Here is an 18,653-nt window from a genome sequence, read left to right as displayed (position 1 = left end):
GGAGATGTCTGAGGGAGGGGGAGTGGGTGTGTGGATGGAGATGTCTGAGGGAGGGGGAGTGGGTGTGTGGATGGAGATGTCTGAGGGAGGGGGAGTGGGGTGTGGATGGAGATGTCTGAGGAGGGGAGTGGTGTGGATGAGATGTCCTGAGGGAGGGGGAGTGGGTGTGTGGATGGAGATGTCTGAGGGAGGGGGAGTGGGTGTGTGGATGGAGATGTCTGAGGGAGGGGGAGTGGGTGTGGATGGAGATGTCTGAGGGAGGGGGAGTGGGTGTGGATGGAGATGTCTGAGGGAGGGGGAGTGGGTTGTGGATGGAGATGTCCGAGGGAGGGGGAGTGGTTGTGGATGGAGATGTCGGAGGAGGGGGAGTGGGTGTGTGGATGGAGATGTCTGAGGGAGGGGGAGTGGGTGTGTGGATGGAGATGTCTGAGGGAGGGGGGAGTGTGTGTGTGGATGGAGATGTCTGAGGGAGGGGGGAGTGGGTGTGTGGATGGAGATGTCTGAGGGAGGGGGAGTGGGTGTGGATGGAGATGTCTGAGGGAGGGGGAGTGGGTGTGGATGGAGATGTCGAGGGAGGGGGGAGTGGGTGTGGATGGAGATGTCTGAGGGGGAGGGGGTGTGTGGTGTGTGGATGGAGATGTCTGAGGGAGGGGGGAGTGGGTGTGGATGGAGATGTCCGAGGGAGGGGGAGTGGGTGTGGATGGAGATGTCCGAGGGAGGGGGAGTGGGGTGTGGATCGAGAGTGTCTGAGGGAGGGGGAGTGGGTGTGTGGATGGTGATGTCTGAGGGAGGGGGAGTGGGTGTGTGGATGGAGATGTCTGAGGGAGGGGGAGTGGGTGTTGTGGATGGAGATGTCTGAGGGAGGGGGAGTGGGTGTGTGGATGGAGATGTCTGAGGGAGGGGGAGTGGGTGTGGATGGAGATGTCTGAGGGAGGGGGAGTGGGTGTGTGGATGGAGATGTCTGAGGGAGGGGGAGTGGTGTGGATGGAGATGTCTGAGGGAGGGGGAGTGGGTGTGGATGGAGATGTCTGAGGGAGGGGGAGTGGGTGTGTGGATGGAGATGTCTGAGGGAGGGGGAGTGGGTGTGGATGGAGATGTCTGAGGGAGGGGGAGTGGGTGTGGATGGAGATGTCTGAGGGAGGGGGAGTGGGTGTGTGGATGGAGATGTCTGAGGGAGGGGGAGTGGGTGTGTGGATGGAGATGTCTGAGGGAGGGGGAGTGGGTGTGTGGATGGAGATGTCCGAGGAGGGGGAGTGGGTGTGGATGGAGATGTCCGAGGGAGGGGGAGTGGGTGTGGATGGAGATGTCTGAGGGAGGGGGAGTGTGGGTGTGGATGGAGATGTCAGAGGGAGGGGGAGTGTGGGTATGGATCGAGATGTCTGAGGGAGGGGGAGTGGGTGTGGATGGAGATGCCCAAGGGAGGGGGAGTGGATGTGGATGGAGATGCCTGAGGGAGGCATTTCACGAGACCGAGTTGCTAGCTCGATGTTCGACCCATGGCGGATGGGAAGCGTGCAGGGAGCCGGGCGGATTCGAACCCGGGACTGTGAAGTCCGGTGCAGGTGACTCTGGTGCACTGGCTGGTATGCAGTATGCCAACCTGAATTTCGTCTTCCCCACAGTCACCAAACAAACAACTGTGGAAGCAACCCGTTCAAAGAAATGATATGAAACGGCGAGCCCCCTTCCCCTCCCCACCACGCGCAAAGCCATCCGTACAAATGGCAAGGAAATGAACGGAAACTCAGAATACAAGATCCAGACTCAAAAGGCATATTTCAGTTCAGTTCGTTACCCGCTGGCTGCCCAATTAACAAACACTCGAAGAAAGGAGTGGCCAGAACTAGTACACGTTATAGACCTGGATTAGAGTCCAAATCTACAATGCGCAACGAGGGAGAGGTCGCTCAAAGGCAGGGACCTTCCGCTGGGAGAGCGAGGGGCCGCCACTCGCAGACACCCTCTGGCCATTCCCACACGTGTACCCCGGGGGTCAGCTGCTCTCGTGGAGTTCAGATCACGGAACACGTCAGCGACTCGTTGATGTGGAGTGGATTGGGGGAACACCAGACCTCATCCTGGATGGTCTTCCTATGTCCAATGTCCTTTATCCCACATGTTGGACCGTGGCCTGATCGCTAACTCCCCCATATCCCCGTCACTACACTCTAACCTGATCCCTTGACTCTCTGTCTCCTTTCTCTGGAGTGTCAGAGGCTGCGGGGAGACCGGATAAAGGGCAATGAGGTTACGAGAGGTACACGTAGCGCAGACTGCCAGAACCTGTTCCCAGGTAGAAATAGTGCAGGCAACGAAAGAGAGAGGGCAAAAGTTGAAAGGTGATGTGCAGGGCAAGCTTTTAATTTACACAGAGCAGTGCGTCCCTGGAGTGATCCAGTTTCCCTGTTCCTCAAACTCCCATAAAACCCAAGAGGAACCAGTTCCCACATGCCGTTAAACCCACCGGGACCCCGTCTCCCACATTAAACCCACCGGGACGCCGTCACCCACGCTAAATCCACCGGGACCCCGTCCCCCACGCTAAACCCACCGGGACCCCGTCCCCCACGCTAAACCAACCGGGACCCCGTTCCCCACACTAAACCCACCGGGACCCCGTCCCCCACACTAAACCCACCGGGACCCCGTTCCCCACACTAAACCCACCGGGACCCCGTCCCCCACGCTAAACCCACCGGGACCCCGTCACCCACGCTAAATCCACCGGGACCCCGTCCCCCACGCTAAACCCACCGGGATCCCGTTCCCCCACACTAAACCCACCGGGACCACGTCACCCACGCTAAATCCACCGGGATCCCGTCACCCACGCTAAATCCACCGGGACCCCGTCACCCACGCTAAATCCACCGGGATCCCGTTCCCCACACTAAACCCACCGGGACCACGTCACCCACGCTAAATCCACCGGGATCCCGTCACCCACGCTAAATCCACCGGGATCCCGTTCCCCACACTAAATCCACCGGGACCACGTCACCCACGCTAAATCCACCGGGATCCCGTCACCCACGCTAAATCCACCGGGACCCCGTCACCCACGCTAAATCCACCGGGATCCCGTTCCCCACACTAAACCCACCGGGACCACGTCACCCACGCTAAATCCACCGGGACCCCGTCCCCCACGCTAAACCCACCGGGACCCCCGTCCCCCACGCTAAACCAACCGGGACCCCGTTCCCCACACTAAACCCACCGGGACCCCGTCCCCCACACTAAACCCACCGGGACCCCGTTCCCCACACTAAACCACCGGGACCCCGTCCCCCACACTAAACCCACCGGGACCCCGTTCCTCCACACTAAACCCACCGGGACCCCGTTCCTCCACACTAAACCCACCGGGACCCCGTTCCCCACACTAAACCCACCGGGACCCCGTTCCTCCACACTAAACCCACCGGGACCCCGTTCCCCACACTAAACCCACCGGGACCCCGTCCCCCACACTAAACCCACCGGGACCCCGTTCCCCACACTAAACCCACCGGGACCCCGTCCCCCACACTAAACCCACCGGGACCCCGTTCCCCACACTAAACCCACCGGGACCCCGTCCCCCACACTAAACCCACCTGGACCCCGTCCCCCACACTCCCTTTAAACCTACCTGATTTGGTGTGTTTTATAGAAGGACCATCAATAGCCCTGAGAAATCGACTAATCCGTTTTCAGCCAGTTGTGGATGGTTAATCAGCTCACTGCGGGCTCCACAAACCCCCGTCTCAATGACAGTGCAGTGTAGCACATCAATGGGTCACAGGGTTTCCAAGAACCCTCCACCAGGTCCTTACCCTCCTCCAGTGAGGTGGGGAATCTCTGGAGTGGTGAAGGGCTTAGATAGAGTGAATGTGGAGAGGATTTTTCCTATAGTCCAGCGCCTCAGAACAGAAGGATGCCCCTTTAGCACAGAAATGAGGAGGAATTTCTTTAGCCAGAGGGAGGTGAATCAAGATTTCTCCCTCACAAACTACCTCTGAGGGAGGGAGGTTCGAGCATGGTTGCTGACAGTATTTAGAGAGGGGAGGCCTCATTGAGTGGTGACCGCGGACAGGATGTTAATGAGGGAAATAGTTGGGAATTGAAAGGGAAGGGTTACAGGAAGAATGGACGGTGCCCGTGCTGTGAACGCGGTGATTTGTCGCCCTCAGTCCGGTGAGCAGTCCTGGTTCTTCCGGCTGAATCGTCTTCTCAGACTCGGTCAACAGAATTTGGGAGACAACTGACGACCGGTACCGGTTGTCCAGTGGACAGAGTCGCTGGCCCACGGTTCCAGAGACCCAGGATCGATTCCCACCTCCGGCGCTGTGTCTGTGTCAGAGAGCCAGGGTGTCTGTGTGTGAGACTGTACGTGTACGTGTGTGTGTACGTATCTGCAAGTGTAAGTCTGAGTGTGTTTCCTTATGTGTCCCGTACAACTTGCATGGGAATGTGCAAGTGTGCATCTGGGTGTGAGGGTGCACATCTCTGTATCTATCAGGGAGTGAGTGTGTGTGTGAAAAATTGTGTGCACGCGTGTGAATGTACGTGGGTGAGTGTGAATGTACGTGTGAGTGCATGTGAGAATATGTGAGTGTGTGTGTGTGTATACACGCATGAGAGAGTTTATATGTGTGCGCTCAAACCATCTTCCCAGACTCAGCCGGCGTATTTGGGAGGTGACTGATACCAGTGGCCAGAGCTGCTGTCCCAGGCCTGATCCCCACCTCACAAGTGTGTCTCTCACTGAACGTGCCCGGCTGAGTCTCTCTCTGAACGTGCCCGGCTGAGTCTCTCTCTGAACGTGCCCGGCTGAGTCTCTCCCTGAACGTGCCCGACTGCGTCTGTCTCTGAACGTGCCCGACTGCGTCTCTCCCTGAACGTGCCCGGCTGCGTCTCTCCCTGAACGTGCCCGGCTGCGTCTCTCCCTGAACGTGCCCGGCTGCATCTCTCCCTGAACGCGCCCGGCTGCGACTCTCCCTGAACGTGCCCGGCTGAGTCTCTCCCTGAACGTGCCCGGCTGCGTCTCTCTCTGAACGTGCCCGGCTGAGTCTCTCTCTGAACGTGCCCGGCTGCGTCTCTCCCTGAACGTGCCCGACTGCGTCTGTCCCTGAACGTGCCCGACTGCGTCTCTCCCTGAACGTGCCCGGCTGCGTCTCTCTCTGAACGTGCCCGGCTGAGTCTCTCTCCCTGAACGTGCCCGGCTGAGTCTCTCTCTCTGAACGTGCCCGGCTGCGCCTCTCCCTGAACGTGCCCGGCTGAGTCTCTCCCTGAACGCGCCCGGCTGCGTCTCTCCCTGAACGTGCCCGGCTGCATCTCTCTCTGAACGTAACCGGCTTCGTCTCTCCCTGAACGTGCCAAGCTGAGTCTCTCTCTGAACGTGCCCGGCTGCGCCTGTCCCTGAACGCGCCCGGCTGCGTCTCTCCCTGAACGCGCCCGGCTGCGTCTCTCCCTGAACGCGCCCGGCTGCGTCTCTCCCTGAACGTGTCCGGCTGCGTCTCTCCCTGAACGTGCCCGGCTGCGTCTCTCCCTGAACGTGCCCGGCTGCGTCTCTCTCTGAATGTGCCCGGCTGAGTCTCTCCCTGAACGTGCCCGGCTGCGTCTCTCTCTGAACGTGCCCGGCTGCGTCTCTCTCTGAACGTGCCCGGCTGAGTCTCTCTCTGACGTGCCCGGCTGCGTCTCTCTCTGAACGTGCCCGGCTGCGCCTGTCTCTGAACGTAACCGGCTGAGTCTCTCTCTGAACGTGCCCGGCTGCGCCCGTCACTGAACGTGCCCGGCTGAGTCTCTCTCTGAACGTGCCCGGCTGCGTCTCTCTCTGAATGTGCCCGGCTGCGCCCGTCACTGAACGTGCCCGGCTGAGTCTCTCTCTGAACGTGCCCGGCTGCGTCTCTCTCTGAACGTGCCCGGCTGCGCCCGTCACTGAACGTGCCCGGCTGCGTCTCTCCCTGAACGTGCCCGGCTGCGTCTCTCTCTGAACGTGCCCGGCTGCGTCTCTCTCTGAACGTGCCCGGCTGCGCCCGTCACTGAACGTGCCCGGCTGCGTCTCTCTCTGAACGTGCCCGGCTGAGTCTCTCTCTGAACGTGCCCGGCTGCGTCTCTCTCTGAACGTGCCCGGCTGCGTCTCTCTCTGAACGTGCCCGGCTGCGCCCGTCTCTGAACGTGCCCGGCTGCGTCTCTCTCTGAACGTGCCCGGCTGCGCCCGTCTCTGAACGTGCCCGGCTGCGTCTCTCTCTGAACGTGCCCGGCTGCGCCCGTCACTGAACGTGCCCGGCTGCGTCTCTCTCTGAATGTGCCCGGCTGAGTCTCTCCCTGAACGTGCCCGGCTGCGTCTCTCTCTGAACGTGCCCGGCTGCGCCTGTCTCTGAACGTGCCCGGCTGAGTCTCTCTCTGAACGTGCCCGGCTGAGTCTCTCCCTGAACGTGCCCGGCTGCGCCCGTCACTGAACGTGCCCGGCTGCGTCTCTCTCTGAACGTGCCCGGCTGCGCCCGTCACTGAACGTGCCCGGCTGCGTCTCTCCCTGAACGTGCCCGGCTGAGTCTCTCCCTGAACGTGCCCGGCTGCGCCTGTCTCTGAACGTAACCGGCTGAGTCTCTCTCTCTGAACGTGCCCGGCTGCATCTCTCTCTGAACGTAACCGGCTTCGTCTCTCCCTGAACGTGCCCGGCTGCGCCTGTCTCTGAACGTGCCCAGCTGCGCCTGTCTCTGAACGTGTCCGGCTGAGTCTCTCTCTGAACGTGTCCGGCTGCGTCTCTCTCTGAATGTGCCCGGCTGAGTCTCTCCCTGAACGTGCCCGGCTGCGTCTCTCTCTGAATGTGCCCGGCTGAGTCTCTCCCTGAACGTGCCCGGCTGCGCCTGTCTCTGAACGTAACCGGCTGAGTCTCTCTCTCTGAACGTGCCCGGCTGCATCTCTCTCTGAACGTAACCGGCTTCGTCTCTCCCTGAACGTGCCCGGCTGCGCCTGTCTCTGAACGTGCCCGGCTGCGCCTGTCTCTGAACGTGTCCGGCTGAGTCTCTCTCTGAACGTGTCCGGCTGCGCCTCTCCCTGAACGTGTCCGGCTGCGCCTCTCCCTGAACGTGCCCGGCTGAGTCTCTCTCTGAACGTGTCCGGCTGCGCCTCTCCCTGAACGTGTCCGGCTGCGCCTCTCCCTGAACGTGCCCGGCTGAGTCTCTCTCTGAACGTGTCCGGCTGCGCCTCTCCCTGAACGTGTCCGGCTGCGTCTCTCCCTGAACGTGCCCGGCTGAGTCTCTCCCTGAACGTGTCCGGCTGCGCCTGTCTCTGAACGTGCCCGGCTGCGTCTCTCCCTGAACGTGTCCGGCTGCGTCTCTCCCTGAACGTAACCGGCTGAGTCTCTCTCTCTGAACGTGCCCGGCTGCATCTCTCTCTGAACGTAACCGGCTTCGTCTCTCCCTGAACGTGCCCGGCTGCGCCTGTCTCTGAACGTGCCCGGCTGCGCCTGTCTCTGAACGTGTCCGGCTGAGTCTCTCTCTGAACGTGTCCGGCTGCGCCTCTCCCTGAACGTGTCCGGCTGCGCCTCTCCCTGAACGTGCCCGGCTGAGTCTCTCTCTGAACGTGTCCGGCTGCGCCTCTCCCTGAACGTGTCCGGCTGCGCCTCTCCCTGAACGTGCCCGGCTGAGTCTCTCTCTGAACGTGTCCGGCTGCGCCTCTCCCTGAACGTGTCCGGCTGCGTCTCTCCCTGAACGTGCCCGGCTGAGTCTCTCCCTGAACGTGTCCGGCTGCGCCTGTCTCTGAACGTGCCCGGCTGCGTCTCTCCCTGAACGTGTCCGGCTGCGTCTCTCCCTGAACGTGCCCGGCTGAGTCTCTCCCTGAACGTGCCCGGCTGCGTCTCTCTCTGAACGTGCCCGGCTGCGTCTCTCTCTGAACGTGCCCGGCTGCGTCTCTCTCTGAACGTGCCCGGCTGCGTCTCTCCCTGAACGTGCCCGGCTGAGTCTCTCCCTGAACGTGCCCGGCTGAGTCTCTCCCTGAACGTGCCCGGCTGCGTCTCTCCCTGAACGTGTCCGGCTGCGTCTCTCCCTGAACGTGCCCGGCTGAGTCTCTCCCTGAACGTGCCCGGCTGCGTCTCTCTCTGAACGTGCCCGGCTGCGTCTCTCTCTGAACGTGCCCGGCTGCGTCTCTCTCTGAACGTGCCCGGCTGCGTCTCTCTCTGAACGTGCCCGGCTGCGTCTCTCCCTGAACGTGCCCGGCTGAGTCTCTCCCTGAACGTGCCCGGCTGAGTCTCTCCCTGAACGTGCCCGGCTGAGTCTCTCTCTGAACGTGCCCGGCTGAGTCTCTCCCTGAACGTGCCCGGCTGAGTCTCTCTCTGAACGTGCCCGGCTGCGCCTGTCTCTGAACGTGCCCGGCTGCGCCTGTCTCTGAACGTTCCCGGCTGCGTCTGTCTCTGAACGTGGCCGGCTGAGTCTGTCTCTGAACGTGCCCGGCTGCGTCTGTCTCTGAACGTGCCCGACTGCGTCTCTCCCTGAACGTGCCCGGCTGGGTCTCTCTGTGAACGTGCCCGGCTGAGTCTCTCCCTGAACGTGCCCGGCTGCGTCTGTCTCTGAACGTTCCCGGCTGCGTCTCTCTCTGAACGTGTCCGGCTGAGTCTCTCCCTGAACGTGCCCGGCTGCGTCTCTCCCTGAACGTGCCCGGCTGCGTCTCTCCCTGAACGTGCCCGGCTGCGTCTCTCCCTGAACGTGCCCGGCTGAGTCTCTCTCTGAACGTGCCCGGCTGCGTCTCTCCCTGAACGTGCCCGGCTGCGTCTCTCCCTGAACGTGCCCGGCTGCGTCTCTCCCTGAACGTGCCCGGCTGAGTCTCTCCCTGAACGTGCCCGGCTGCGTCTCTCCCTGAACGTGCCCGGCTGAGTCTCTCCCTGAACGTGCCCGGCTGATTTTCTCCCTGAACGTGCCCGGCTGCGCCTCTCTCTGAACGTGCCCGGCTGAGTCTCTCTCTGAACGTGCCCGGCTGAGTCTCTCCCTGAACGTGCCCGTCTGCGTCTCTCCCTGAACGTGCCCGGCTGCGTCTCTCTCTGAACGTGCCCGGCTGCGTCTCTCTCTGAACGTGCCCGGCTGAGTCTCTCTCTGAGACATTCAAGTTCCTGGGGCAGAATCTGGGAGGGGTTGACAGGACAGGTGACTTGGGATTGCTCTGTGAGAGAGCACAGATTGGATTGGCCGAACGACCTTGTTTTCTACATGGGAAAGAAGCCACTCCGGATCGCACTTTGAAACGGTGAGGTGGAAAACTCATTCGAAGTACGAGACAGGCAGGTTGGAAGGAAGAAGCAGATTTATTTGGGACAGAAGATGTTCAGGCACATCATTCCTGGGACAGTGACCATCACCATCATTAATACAGCCCCACAAAGGACAGCTTCACCAACGTGTCCCCTACAACGAGAGTGGAGGGATAGAGCGGTGATGAAACGACAGACCACAGGAGGCGTTCACTGTGGTGACACCAGCACAAACCCCAACGTGTCCGCTTCCCGGATTCTCCAGCGATTCCCTCACAGTCCGAGCGTCCCAGGAAGAACAGAGGTTTTCAGAAGCCGGTTTCCTGCGTTCAAACACTCCACGAGGTCTGCACCTGGGGGAGGGGGTGGTGGGAGAGGGGGCAAGAGTTAAAATAATTGTTAGTCCAGGGCAGGGAGATAAGTGTGCTGGGAGAGAACAGGGAAAAGAACGGGACTGAGGGACACCGGTCAGTGTACAGATATCCCCCTGAGGGAGAGGGACTGAGGGACACCGGTCAGTGTACAGATATCCCCCTGAGGGAGAGGGACTGAGAGACACCGGTCAGTGTACAGATATCCCCCTGAGGGAGAGGGACTGAGGGACACCGGTCAGTGTACAGATATCCCCCTGAGGGAGAGGGACTGAGAGACACCGGCCAGTGTACAGAGATCCCCCTGAGGGAGAGGGACTGAGAGACACAGGTCAGTGTACAGATATCCCTCTGAGGGAGAGGCACTGAGAGACACCGGTCAGTGTACATATATCCCCCTGAGGGAGAGGGACTGAGAGACACCGGTCAGTGTACAGATATCCCCCTGAGGGAGAGGGACTGAGAGACACCGGTCAGTGTACAGATATCCCCCTGAGGGAGAGGGACTGAGAGACACAGGTCAGTGTACAGATATCCCCCTGAGGGAGAGGGACTGAGCGACACCGGTCAGTGTACAGATATCCCCCTGAGTGAGAGGGACTGAGAGACACCGGTCAGTGTACAGATATCCCCCTGAGGGAGAGGGACTGAGAGACACCGGTCAGTGCACAGATATCCCCCTGAGGGAGAGGGGCTGAGAGACACCGGTCAGTTTACAGATATCCCCCTGAGGGAGAGGGACTGAGGGACACAGGTCAGTGTACAGATATCCAGTTAGGGAGAGGGACTGAGAGACACCGGTCAGTGTACAGATATCCCCCTGTGGGAGAGGGACTGAGCGACACAGGTCAGTGTACAGATATCCCGCTGAGGGAGAGGGACTGAGGGACACCAGTCGGTATACAGATATCCCCCTGAGGGAGAGGGACTGAGAGACACCGGTCAGTGTACAGATATCCCCCTGAGGGAGAGGGACTGAAGGACACCAGTCAGTGTACAGATATCCCCCTGAGGGAGACGGACTGAGAGACACCGGTCAGTGTACAGATATCCCCCTGAGGGAGAGGGACTGAGAGACACCGGTCAGTATACATATATCCCCCTGAGGGAGAGGGACTGAGAGACACCAGTCGGTATACAGATATCCCCCTGAGGGAGAGGGACTGAGAGACACCGGTCAGTGTACAGATATCCCCCAGAGGGAGAGGGACTGAAGGACACCAGTCAGTGTACAGATATCCCCCTGAGGGAGAGGGACTGAGAGACACCGGTCAGTGTACAGATATCCCCCTGAGGGAGAGGGACTGAGGGACAGCGGTCAGTGTACAGATATCCCCCTGAGGGAGAGGGACTGAGAGACACCGGTCAGTGTACAGATATCCCCCTGAGGGAGAGGGACTGAGAGACACCGGTCAGTGTACATATATCCCCCTGAGGGAGAGGGACTGAGAGACACCGGTCAGTGTACATATATCCCCCTGAGGGAGAGGGACTGAGAGACACCGGTCAGTGTACAGATATCCCCCTGAGGGAGAGGGACTGAGAGACACCGGTCAGTGTACAGATATCCCCCTGAGGGAGAGGGACTGAGGGACACCGGTCAGTGTACAGATATCCCCCTGAGGGAGAGGGACTGAGAGACACCGGTCAGTGTACAGATATCCCCCTGAGGGAGAGGGGCTGAGAGACACCGGTCAGTGTACAGATATTCCCCTGAGGGAGAGGGACTGAGAGACACCGGTCAGTGTACAGATATCCCCCTGAGGGAGAGGGACTGAGAGACACCGGCCAGTGTACAGATATCCCCCTGAGGGAGAGGGACTGAGAGACACAGGTCAGTGTACAGATATCCCTCTGAGGGAGAGGCACTGAGAGACACCGGTCAGTGTACATATATCCCCCTGAGGGAGAGGGACTGAGAGACACCGGTCAGTGTACATATATCCCCCTGAGGGAGAGGGACTGAGAGACACCGGTCAGTGTACATATATCCCCCTGAGGGAGAGGGACTGAGTGACACCGGTCAGTGTGCAGATATCCCCCTGAGGGAGAGGGACTGAGAGACACCGGTCAGTGTACAGATATCCCCCTGAGGGAGAGGGACTGAGGGACACAGGTCAGTGTACAGATATCCAGTTAGGGAGAGGGACTGAGAGACACCGGTCAGTGTACATATATCCCCCTGAGGGAGAGGGACTGAGAGACACATGTCAGTGTACAGATATCCCCCTGAGGGAGAGGGACTGAGAGACACAGGTCAGTGTACAGATATCCCCGTGAGGGAGAGGGACTAAGCGACACCGGTCAGTGTACAGATATCCCCCTGAGTGAGAGGGACTGAGAGACACCGGTCAGTGTACAGATATCCCCCTGAGTGAGAGGGACTGAGAGACACCGGTCAGTGTACAGATATCCCCCTGAGGGAGAGGGACTGAGGGACACCAGTCAGTATACAGATATCCCCCTGAGGGAGAGGGACTGAGAGACACCGGTCAGTGTACAGATATCCCCCTGAGGGAGAGGGACTGAGGGACACCAGTCAGTGTACAGATATACCCCTGAGGGAGAGGGACTGAGAGACACCGGTCAGTGTACAGATATCCCCCTGAGGGAGAGGGGCTGAGAGACACCGGTCAGTTTACAGATATCCCCCTGAGGGAGAGGGACTGAGAGACACCGGTCAGTTTACAGATATCCCCCTGAGGGAGAGGGACTGAGGGACACAGGTCAGTGTACAGATATCCAGTTAGGGAGAGGGACTGAGAGACACTGGTCAGTGTACAGATATCCCCCTGTGGGAGAGGGACTGAGGGACACAGGTCAGTGTACAGATATCCCACTGAGGGAGAGGGACTGAGGGACACCAGTCGGTATACAGATATCCCCCTGAGGGAGAGGGACTGAGAGTCACCGGTCAGTGTACAGATATCCCCCTGAGGGAGAGGGACTGAAGGACACCAGTCCGTGTACAGATATCCCCCTGAGGGAGAGGGACTGAGGGACACCGGTCAGTGTACAGATATCCCCCTGAGTGAGAGGGACTGAGGGACACCGGTCAGTGTACAGATATCCCCCTGAGGGAGAGGGACTGAGAGACACCGGTCAGTGTACAGATATCCCCCTGAGGGAGAGGGACTGAGAGACACCGGTCAGTGTACATATATCCCCCTGAGGGAGAGGGACTGAGAGACACCGGTCAGTGTACATATATCCCCCTGAGGGAGAGGGACTGAGAGACACCGGTCAGTGTACAGATATCCCCATGAGTGAGAGGGACTGAGAGACACCGGTCAGTGTACAGATATCCCCCTGAGGGAGAGGGACTGAGGGACACCGTTCAGTATACAGATATCCCCCTGAGGGAGAGGGACTGAGAGACACCGGTCAGTGTACAGATATCCCCCTGAGGGAGAGGGACTGAGGGACACCGGTCAGTGTACAGATATCCCCCTGAGGGAGAGGGACTGAGGGACACCGGTCAGTGTACAGATATTCCCCTGAGGGAGAGGGACTGAGGGACACCGTTCAGTGTACAGATATCCCCCTCAGGGAGAGGGACTGAGGGACACCGGTCAGTGTACAGATATCCCCCTGAGGGAGAGGGACTGAAGGACACCAGTCAGTGTACAGATATCCCCCTGAGGGAGAGGGACTGAGGGACACCAGTCAGTGTACAGATATCCCCCTGAGGGAGAGGGACTGAGAGACATCGGTCAGTGCACAGATATCCCCCTGAGGGAGAGGGACTGAGGGACACCGGTCAGTGTACAGATATCCCCCTGAGGGAGAGGGACTGAGAGACACCGGTCAGTGTACAGATATCCCCCTGAGGGAGAGGGACTGAGGGACACCGGTCAGTGTACAGATATCCCCCTGAGGGAGAGGGACTGAGAGACACCGGCCAGTGTACAGAGATCCCCCTGAGGGAGAGGGACTGAGAGACACAGGTCAGTGTACAGATATCCCTCTGAGGGAGAGGCACTGAGAGACACCGGTCAGTGTACATATATCCCCCTGAGGGAGAGGGACTGAGAGACACCGGTCAGTGTACAGATATCCCCCTGAGGGAGAGGGACTGAGAGACACCGGTCAGTGTACAGATATCCCCCTGAGGGAGAGGGACTGAGAGACACAGGTCAGTGTACAGATATCCCCCTGAGGGAGAGGGACTGAGTGACACCGGTCAGTGTACAGATATCCCCCTGAGTGAGAGGGACTGAGAGACACCGGTCAGTGTACAGATATCCCCCTGAGGGAGAGGGACTGAGGGACACCAGTCAGTGTACAGATATACCCCTGAGGGAGAGGGACTGAGAGACACCGGTCAGTGCACAGATATCCCCCTGAGGGAGAGGGGCTGAGAGACACCGGTCAGTTACAGATATCCCCCTGAGGGAGAGGGACTGAGGGACACAGGTCAGTGTACAGATATCCAGTTAGGGAGAGGGACTGAGAGACACCGGTCAGTGTACAGATATCCCCCTGTGGGAGAGGGACTGAGCGACACAGGTCAGTGTACAGATATCCCGCTGAGGGAGAGGGACTGAGGGACACCAGTCGGTATACAGATATCCCCCTGAGGGAGAGGGACTGAGAGACACCGGTCAGTGTACAGATATCCCCCTGAGGGAGAGGGACTGAAGGACACCAGTCAGTGTACAGATATCCCCCTGAGGGAGAGGGACTGAGAGACACCGGTCAGTGTACAGATATCCCCCTGAGGGAGAGGGACTGAGGGACAGCGGTCAGTGTACAGATATCCCCCTGAGGGAGAGGGACTGAGAGACACCGGTCAGTGTACAGATATCCCCCTGAGGGAGAGGGACTGAGAGACACCGGTCAGTATACATATATCCCCCTGAGGGAGAGGGACTGAGAGACACCAGTCGGTATACAGATATCCCCCTGAGGGAGAGGGACTGAGAGACACCGGTCAGTGTACATATATCCCCCTGAGGGAGAGGGACTGTGTGACACCGGTCAGTGTACAGATATCCCCCTGAGGGAGAGGGACTGAGAGACACCGGTCAGTGTACAGATATCCCCCTGAGGGAGAGGGACTGAGGGACACAGGTCAGTGTACAGATATCCAGTTAGGGAGAGGGACTGAGAGACACCGGTCAGTGTACATATATCCCCCTGAGGGAGAGGGACTGAGAGACACATGTCAGTGTACAGATATCCCCCTGAGGGAGAGGGACTGAGAGACACAGGTCAGTGTACAGATATCCCCGTGAGGGAGAGGGACTAAGCGACACCGGTCAGTGTACAGATATCCCCCTGAGTGAGAGGGACTGAGAGACACCGGTCAGTGTACAGATATCCCCCTGAGTGAGAGGGACTGAGAGACACCGGTCAGTGTACAGATATCCCCCTGAGGGAGAGGGACTGAGGGACACCAGTCAGTATACAGATATCCCCCTGAGGGAGAGGGACTGAGAGACACCGGTCAGTGTACAGATATCCCCCTGAGGGAGAGGGACTGAGGGACACCAGTCAGTGTACAGATATACCCCTGAGGGAGAGGGACTGAGAGACACCGGTCAGTGTACAGATATCCCCCTGAGGGAGAGGGGCTGAGAGACACCGGTCAGTTTACAGATATCCCCCTGAGGGAGAGGGACTGAGGGACACAGGTCAGTGTACAGATATCCAGTTAGGGAGAGGGACTGAGAGACACTGGTCAGTGTACAGATATCCCCCTGTGGGAGAGGGACTGAGGGACACAGGTCAGTGTACAGATATCCCACTGAGGGAGAGGGACTGAGGGACACCAGTCGGTATACAGATATCCCCCTGAGGGAGAGGGACTGAGAGTCACCGGTCAGTGTACAGATATCCCCCTGAGGGAGAGGGACTGAAGGACACCAGTCCGTGTACAGATATCCCCCTGAGGGAGAGGGACTGAGGGACACCGGTCAGTGTACAGATATCCCCCTGAGTGAGAGGGACGGAGGGACACCGGTCAGTGTACAGATATCCCCCTGAGGGAGAGGGACTGAGAGACACCGGTCAGTGTACAGATATCCCCCTGAGGGAGAGGGACTGAGAGACACCGGTCAGTATACATATATCCCCCTGAGGGAGAGGGACTGAGGGACAGCGGTCAGTGTACAGATATCCCCCTGAGGGAGAGGGACTGAGAGACACCGGTCAGTGTACAGATATCCCCCTGAGGGAGAGGGACTGAGAGACACCGGTCAGTATACATATATCCCCCTGAGGGAGAGGGACTGAGAGACACCGGTCAGTGTACATATATCCCCCTGAGGGAGAGGGACTGAGAGACACCGGTCAGTGTACAGATATCCCCCTGAGGGAGAGGGACTGAGAGACACCGGTCAGTGTACAGATATCCCCCTGAGGGAGAGGGACTGAGGGACACCGGTCAGTGTACAGATATCCCCCTGAGGGAGAGGGACTGAGAGACACCGGTCAGTGTACAGATATCCCCCTGAGGGAGAGGGGCTGAGAGACACCGGTCAGTGTACAGATATTCCCCTGAGGGAGAGGGACTGAGGGACACAGGTCAGTGTACAGATATCCACTTAGGGAGAGGGACTGAGAGACACCGGTCAGTGTACAGATATCCCCCTGTGGGAGAGGGACTGAGGGACACAGGTCAGTGTACAGATATCCCCCTGAGGGAGAGGGACTGAGGGACACCAGTCAGTATACAGATATCCCCCTGAGGGAGAGGGACTGAGGGACACCGTTCAGTGTACAGATATCCCCCTCAGGGAGAGGGACTGAGGGACACCGGTCAGTGTACAGATATCCCCCTGAGGGAGAGGGACTGAAGGACACCAGTCAGTGTACAGATATCCCCCTGAGGGAGAGGGACTGAGGGACACCAGTCAGTGTACAGATATCCCCCTGAGGGAGAGGGACTGAGAGACATCGGTCAGTGCACAGATATCCCCCTGAGGGAGAGGGACTGAGGGACACCAGTCGGTATACAGATATCCCCCTGAGGGAGAGGGACTGAGAGACACCGGTCAGTGTACATATATCCCCCTGAGGGAGAGGGACTGAGAGACACCGGTCAGTGTACATATATCCCCCTGAGGGAGAGGGACTGAGAGACACCGGTCAGTGTACAGATATCCCCATGAGTGAGAGGGACTGAGAGACACCGGTCAGTGTACAGATATCCCCCTGAGGGAGAGGGACTGAGGGACACCGTTCAGTATACAGATATCCCCCTGAGGGAGAGGGACTGAGAGACACCGGTCAGTGTACAGATATCCCCCTGAGGGAGAGGGACTGAGGGACACCGGTCAGTGTACAGATATCCCCCTGAGGGAGAGGGACTGAGGGACACTGGTCAGTGTACAGATATTCCCCTGAGGGAGAGGGACTGAGGGACACCGTTCAGTGTACAGATATCCCCCTCAGGGAGAGGGACTGAGGGACACCGGTCAGTGTACAGATATCCCCCTGAGGGAGAGGGACTGAAGGACACCAGTCAGTGTACAGATATCCCCGTGAGGGAGAGGGACTGAGGGACACCAGTCAGTGTACAGATATCGCCCTGAGGGAGAGGGACTGAGAGACATCGGTCAGTGCACAGATATCCCCCTGAGGGAGAGGGACTGAGGGACACCGGTCAGTGTACAGATATCCCCCTGAGGGGGAGGGACTGAGAGACACCGGTCAGTGTACAGATATCCCCCTGAGGGAGAGGGACTGAGGGACACCGGTCAGTGTACAGATATCCCCCTGAGGGAGAGGGACTGAGAGACACCGGCCAGTGTACAGAGATCCCCCTGAGGGAGAGGGACTGAGAGACACAGGTCAGTGTACAGATATCCCTCTGAGGGAGAGGCACTGAGAGACACCGGTCAGTGTACATATATCCCCCTGAGGGAGAGGGACTGAGAGACACCGGTCAGTGTACAGATATCCCCCTGAGGGAGAGGGACTGAGAGACACCGGTCAGTGTACAGATATCCCCCTGAGGGAGAGGGACTGAGAGACACAGGTCAGTGTACAGATATCCCCCTGAGGGAGAGGGACTGAGCGACACCGGTCAGTGTACAGATATCCCCCTGAGTGAGAGGGACTGAGAGACACCGGTCAGTGTACAGATATCCCCCTGAGGGAGAGGGACTGAGGGACACCAGTCAGTGTACAGATATACCCCTGAGGGAGAGGGACTGAGAGACACCGGTCAGTGCACAGATATCCCCCTGAGGGAGAGGGGCGGAGAGACACCGGTCAGTTTACAGATATCCCCCTGAGGGAGAGGGACTGAGGGACACAGGTCAGTGTACAGATATCCAGTTAGGGAGAGGGACTGAGAGACACCGGTCAGTGTACAGATATCCCCCTGTGGGAGAGGGACTGAGCGACACAGGTCAGTGTACAGATATCCCGCTGAGGGAGAGGGACTGAGGGACACCAGTCGGTATACAGATATCCCCCTGAGGGAGAGGGACTGAGAGACACCGGTCAGTGTACAGATATCCCCCTGAGGGAGAGGGACTGAAGGACACCAGTCAGTGTACAGATATCCCCCTGAGGGAGAGGGACTGAGAGACACCGGTCAGTGTACAGATATCCCCCTGAGGGAGAGGGACTGAGGGACAGCGGTCAGTGTACAGATATCCCCCTGAGGGAGAGGGACTGAGAGACACCGGTCAGTGTACAGATATCCCCCTGAGGGAGAGGGACTGAGAGACACCGGTCAGTATACATATATCCCCCTGAGGGAGAGGGACTGAGAGACACCAGTCGGTATACAGATATCCCCCTGAGGGAGAGGGACTGAGAGACACCGGTCAGTGTACAGATATCCCCCTGAGGGAGAGGGACTGAAGGACACCAGTCAGTGTACAGATATCCCCCTGAGGGAGAGGGACTGAGAGACACCGGTCAGTGTACAGATATCCCCCTGAGGGAGAGGGACTGAGGGACAGCGGTCAGTGTACAGATATCCCCCTGAGGGAGAGGGACTGAGAGACACCGGTCAGTGTACAGATATCCCCCTGAGGGAGAGGGACTGAGAGACACCGGTCAGTATACATATATCCCCCTGAGGGAGAGGGACT

General features: G+C 59.1%; 1 protein-coding gene across 8 annotated transcripts in view; it reads right to left on the bottom strand.

Annotated features, from left to right (window-relative positions):
* Positions 1 to 9,264: 9,264 nt before the first annotated feature.
* The window catches only part of LOC140716321 (von Willebrand factor A domain-containing protein 5A-like), an 88,537-nt gene continuing 79,148 nt past the window's right edge, over positions 9,265 to 18,653 (bottom strand). For all 8 annotated transcript variants that reach the window (XM_073028915.1, XM_073028916.1, XM_073028910.1 and 5 more), the window contains one exon: positions 9,265 to 9,582. In XM_073028915.1, coding sequence (XP_072885016.1) covers positions 9,503 to 9,582 — 80 coding nt within the window. In that variant the 3' untranslated portion in view covers positions 9,265 to 9,502. The remainder of the gene's footprint in view (positions 9,583 to 18,653) is intronic.

Source organism: Hemitrygon akajei, chromosome 25 (assembly GCF_048418815.1).
Source record: "Hemitrygon akajei chromosome 25, sHemAka1.3, whole genome shotgun sequence".
Taxonomy (NCBI): Eukaryota; Metazoa; Chordata; class Chondrichthyes; order Myliobatiformes; family Dasyatidae; genus Hemitrygon; species Hemitrygon akajei.
The sequence above is the reverse complement of the archived record's forward strand: the minus strand, read 5'-3'. Positions and strand labels throughout refer to the sequence as shown.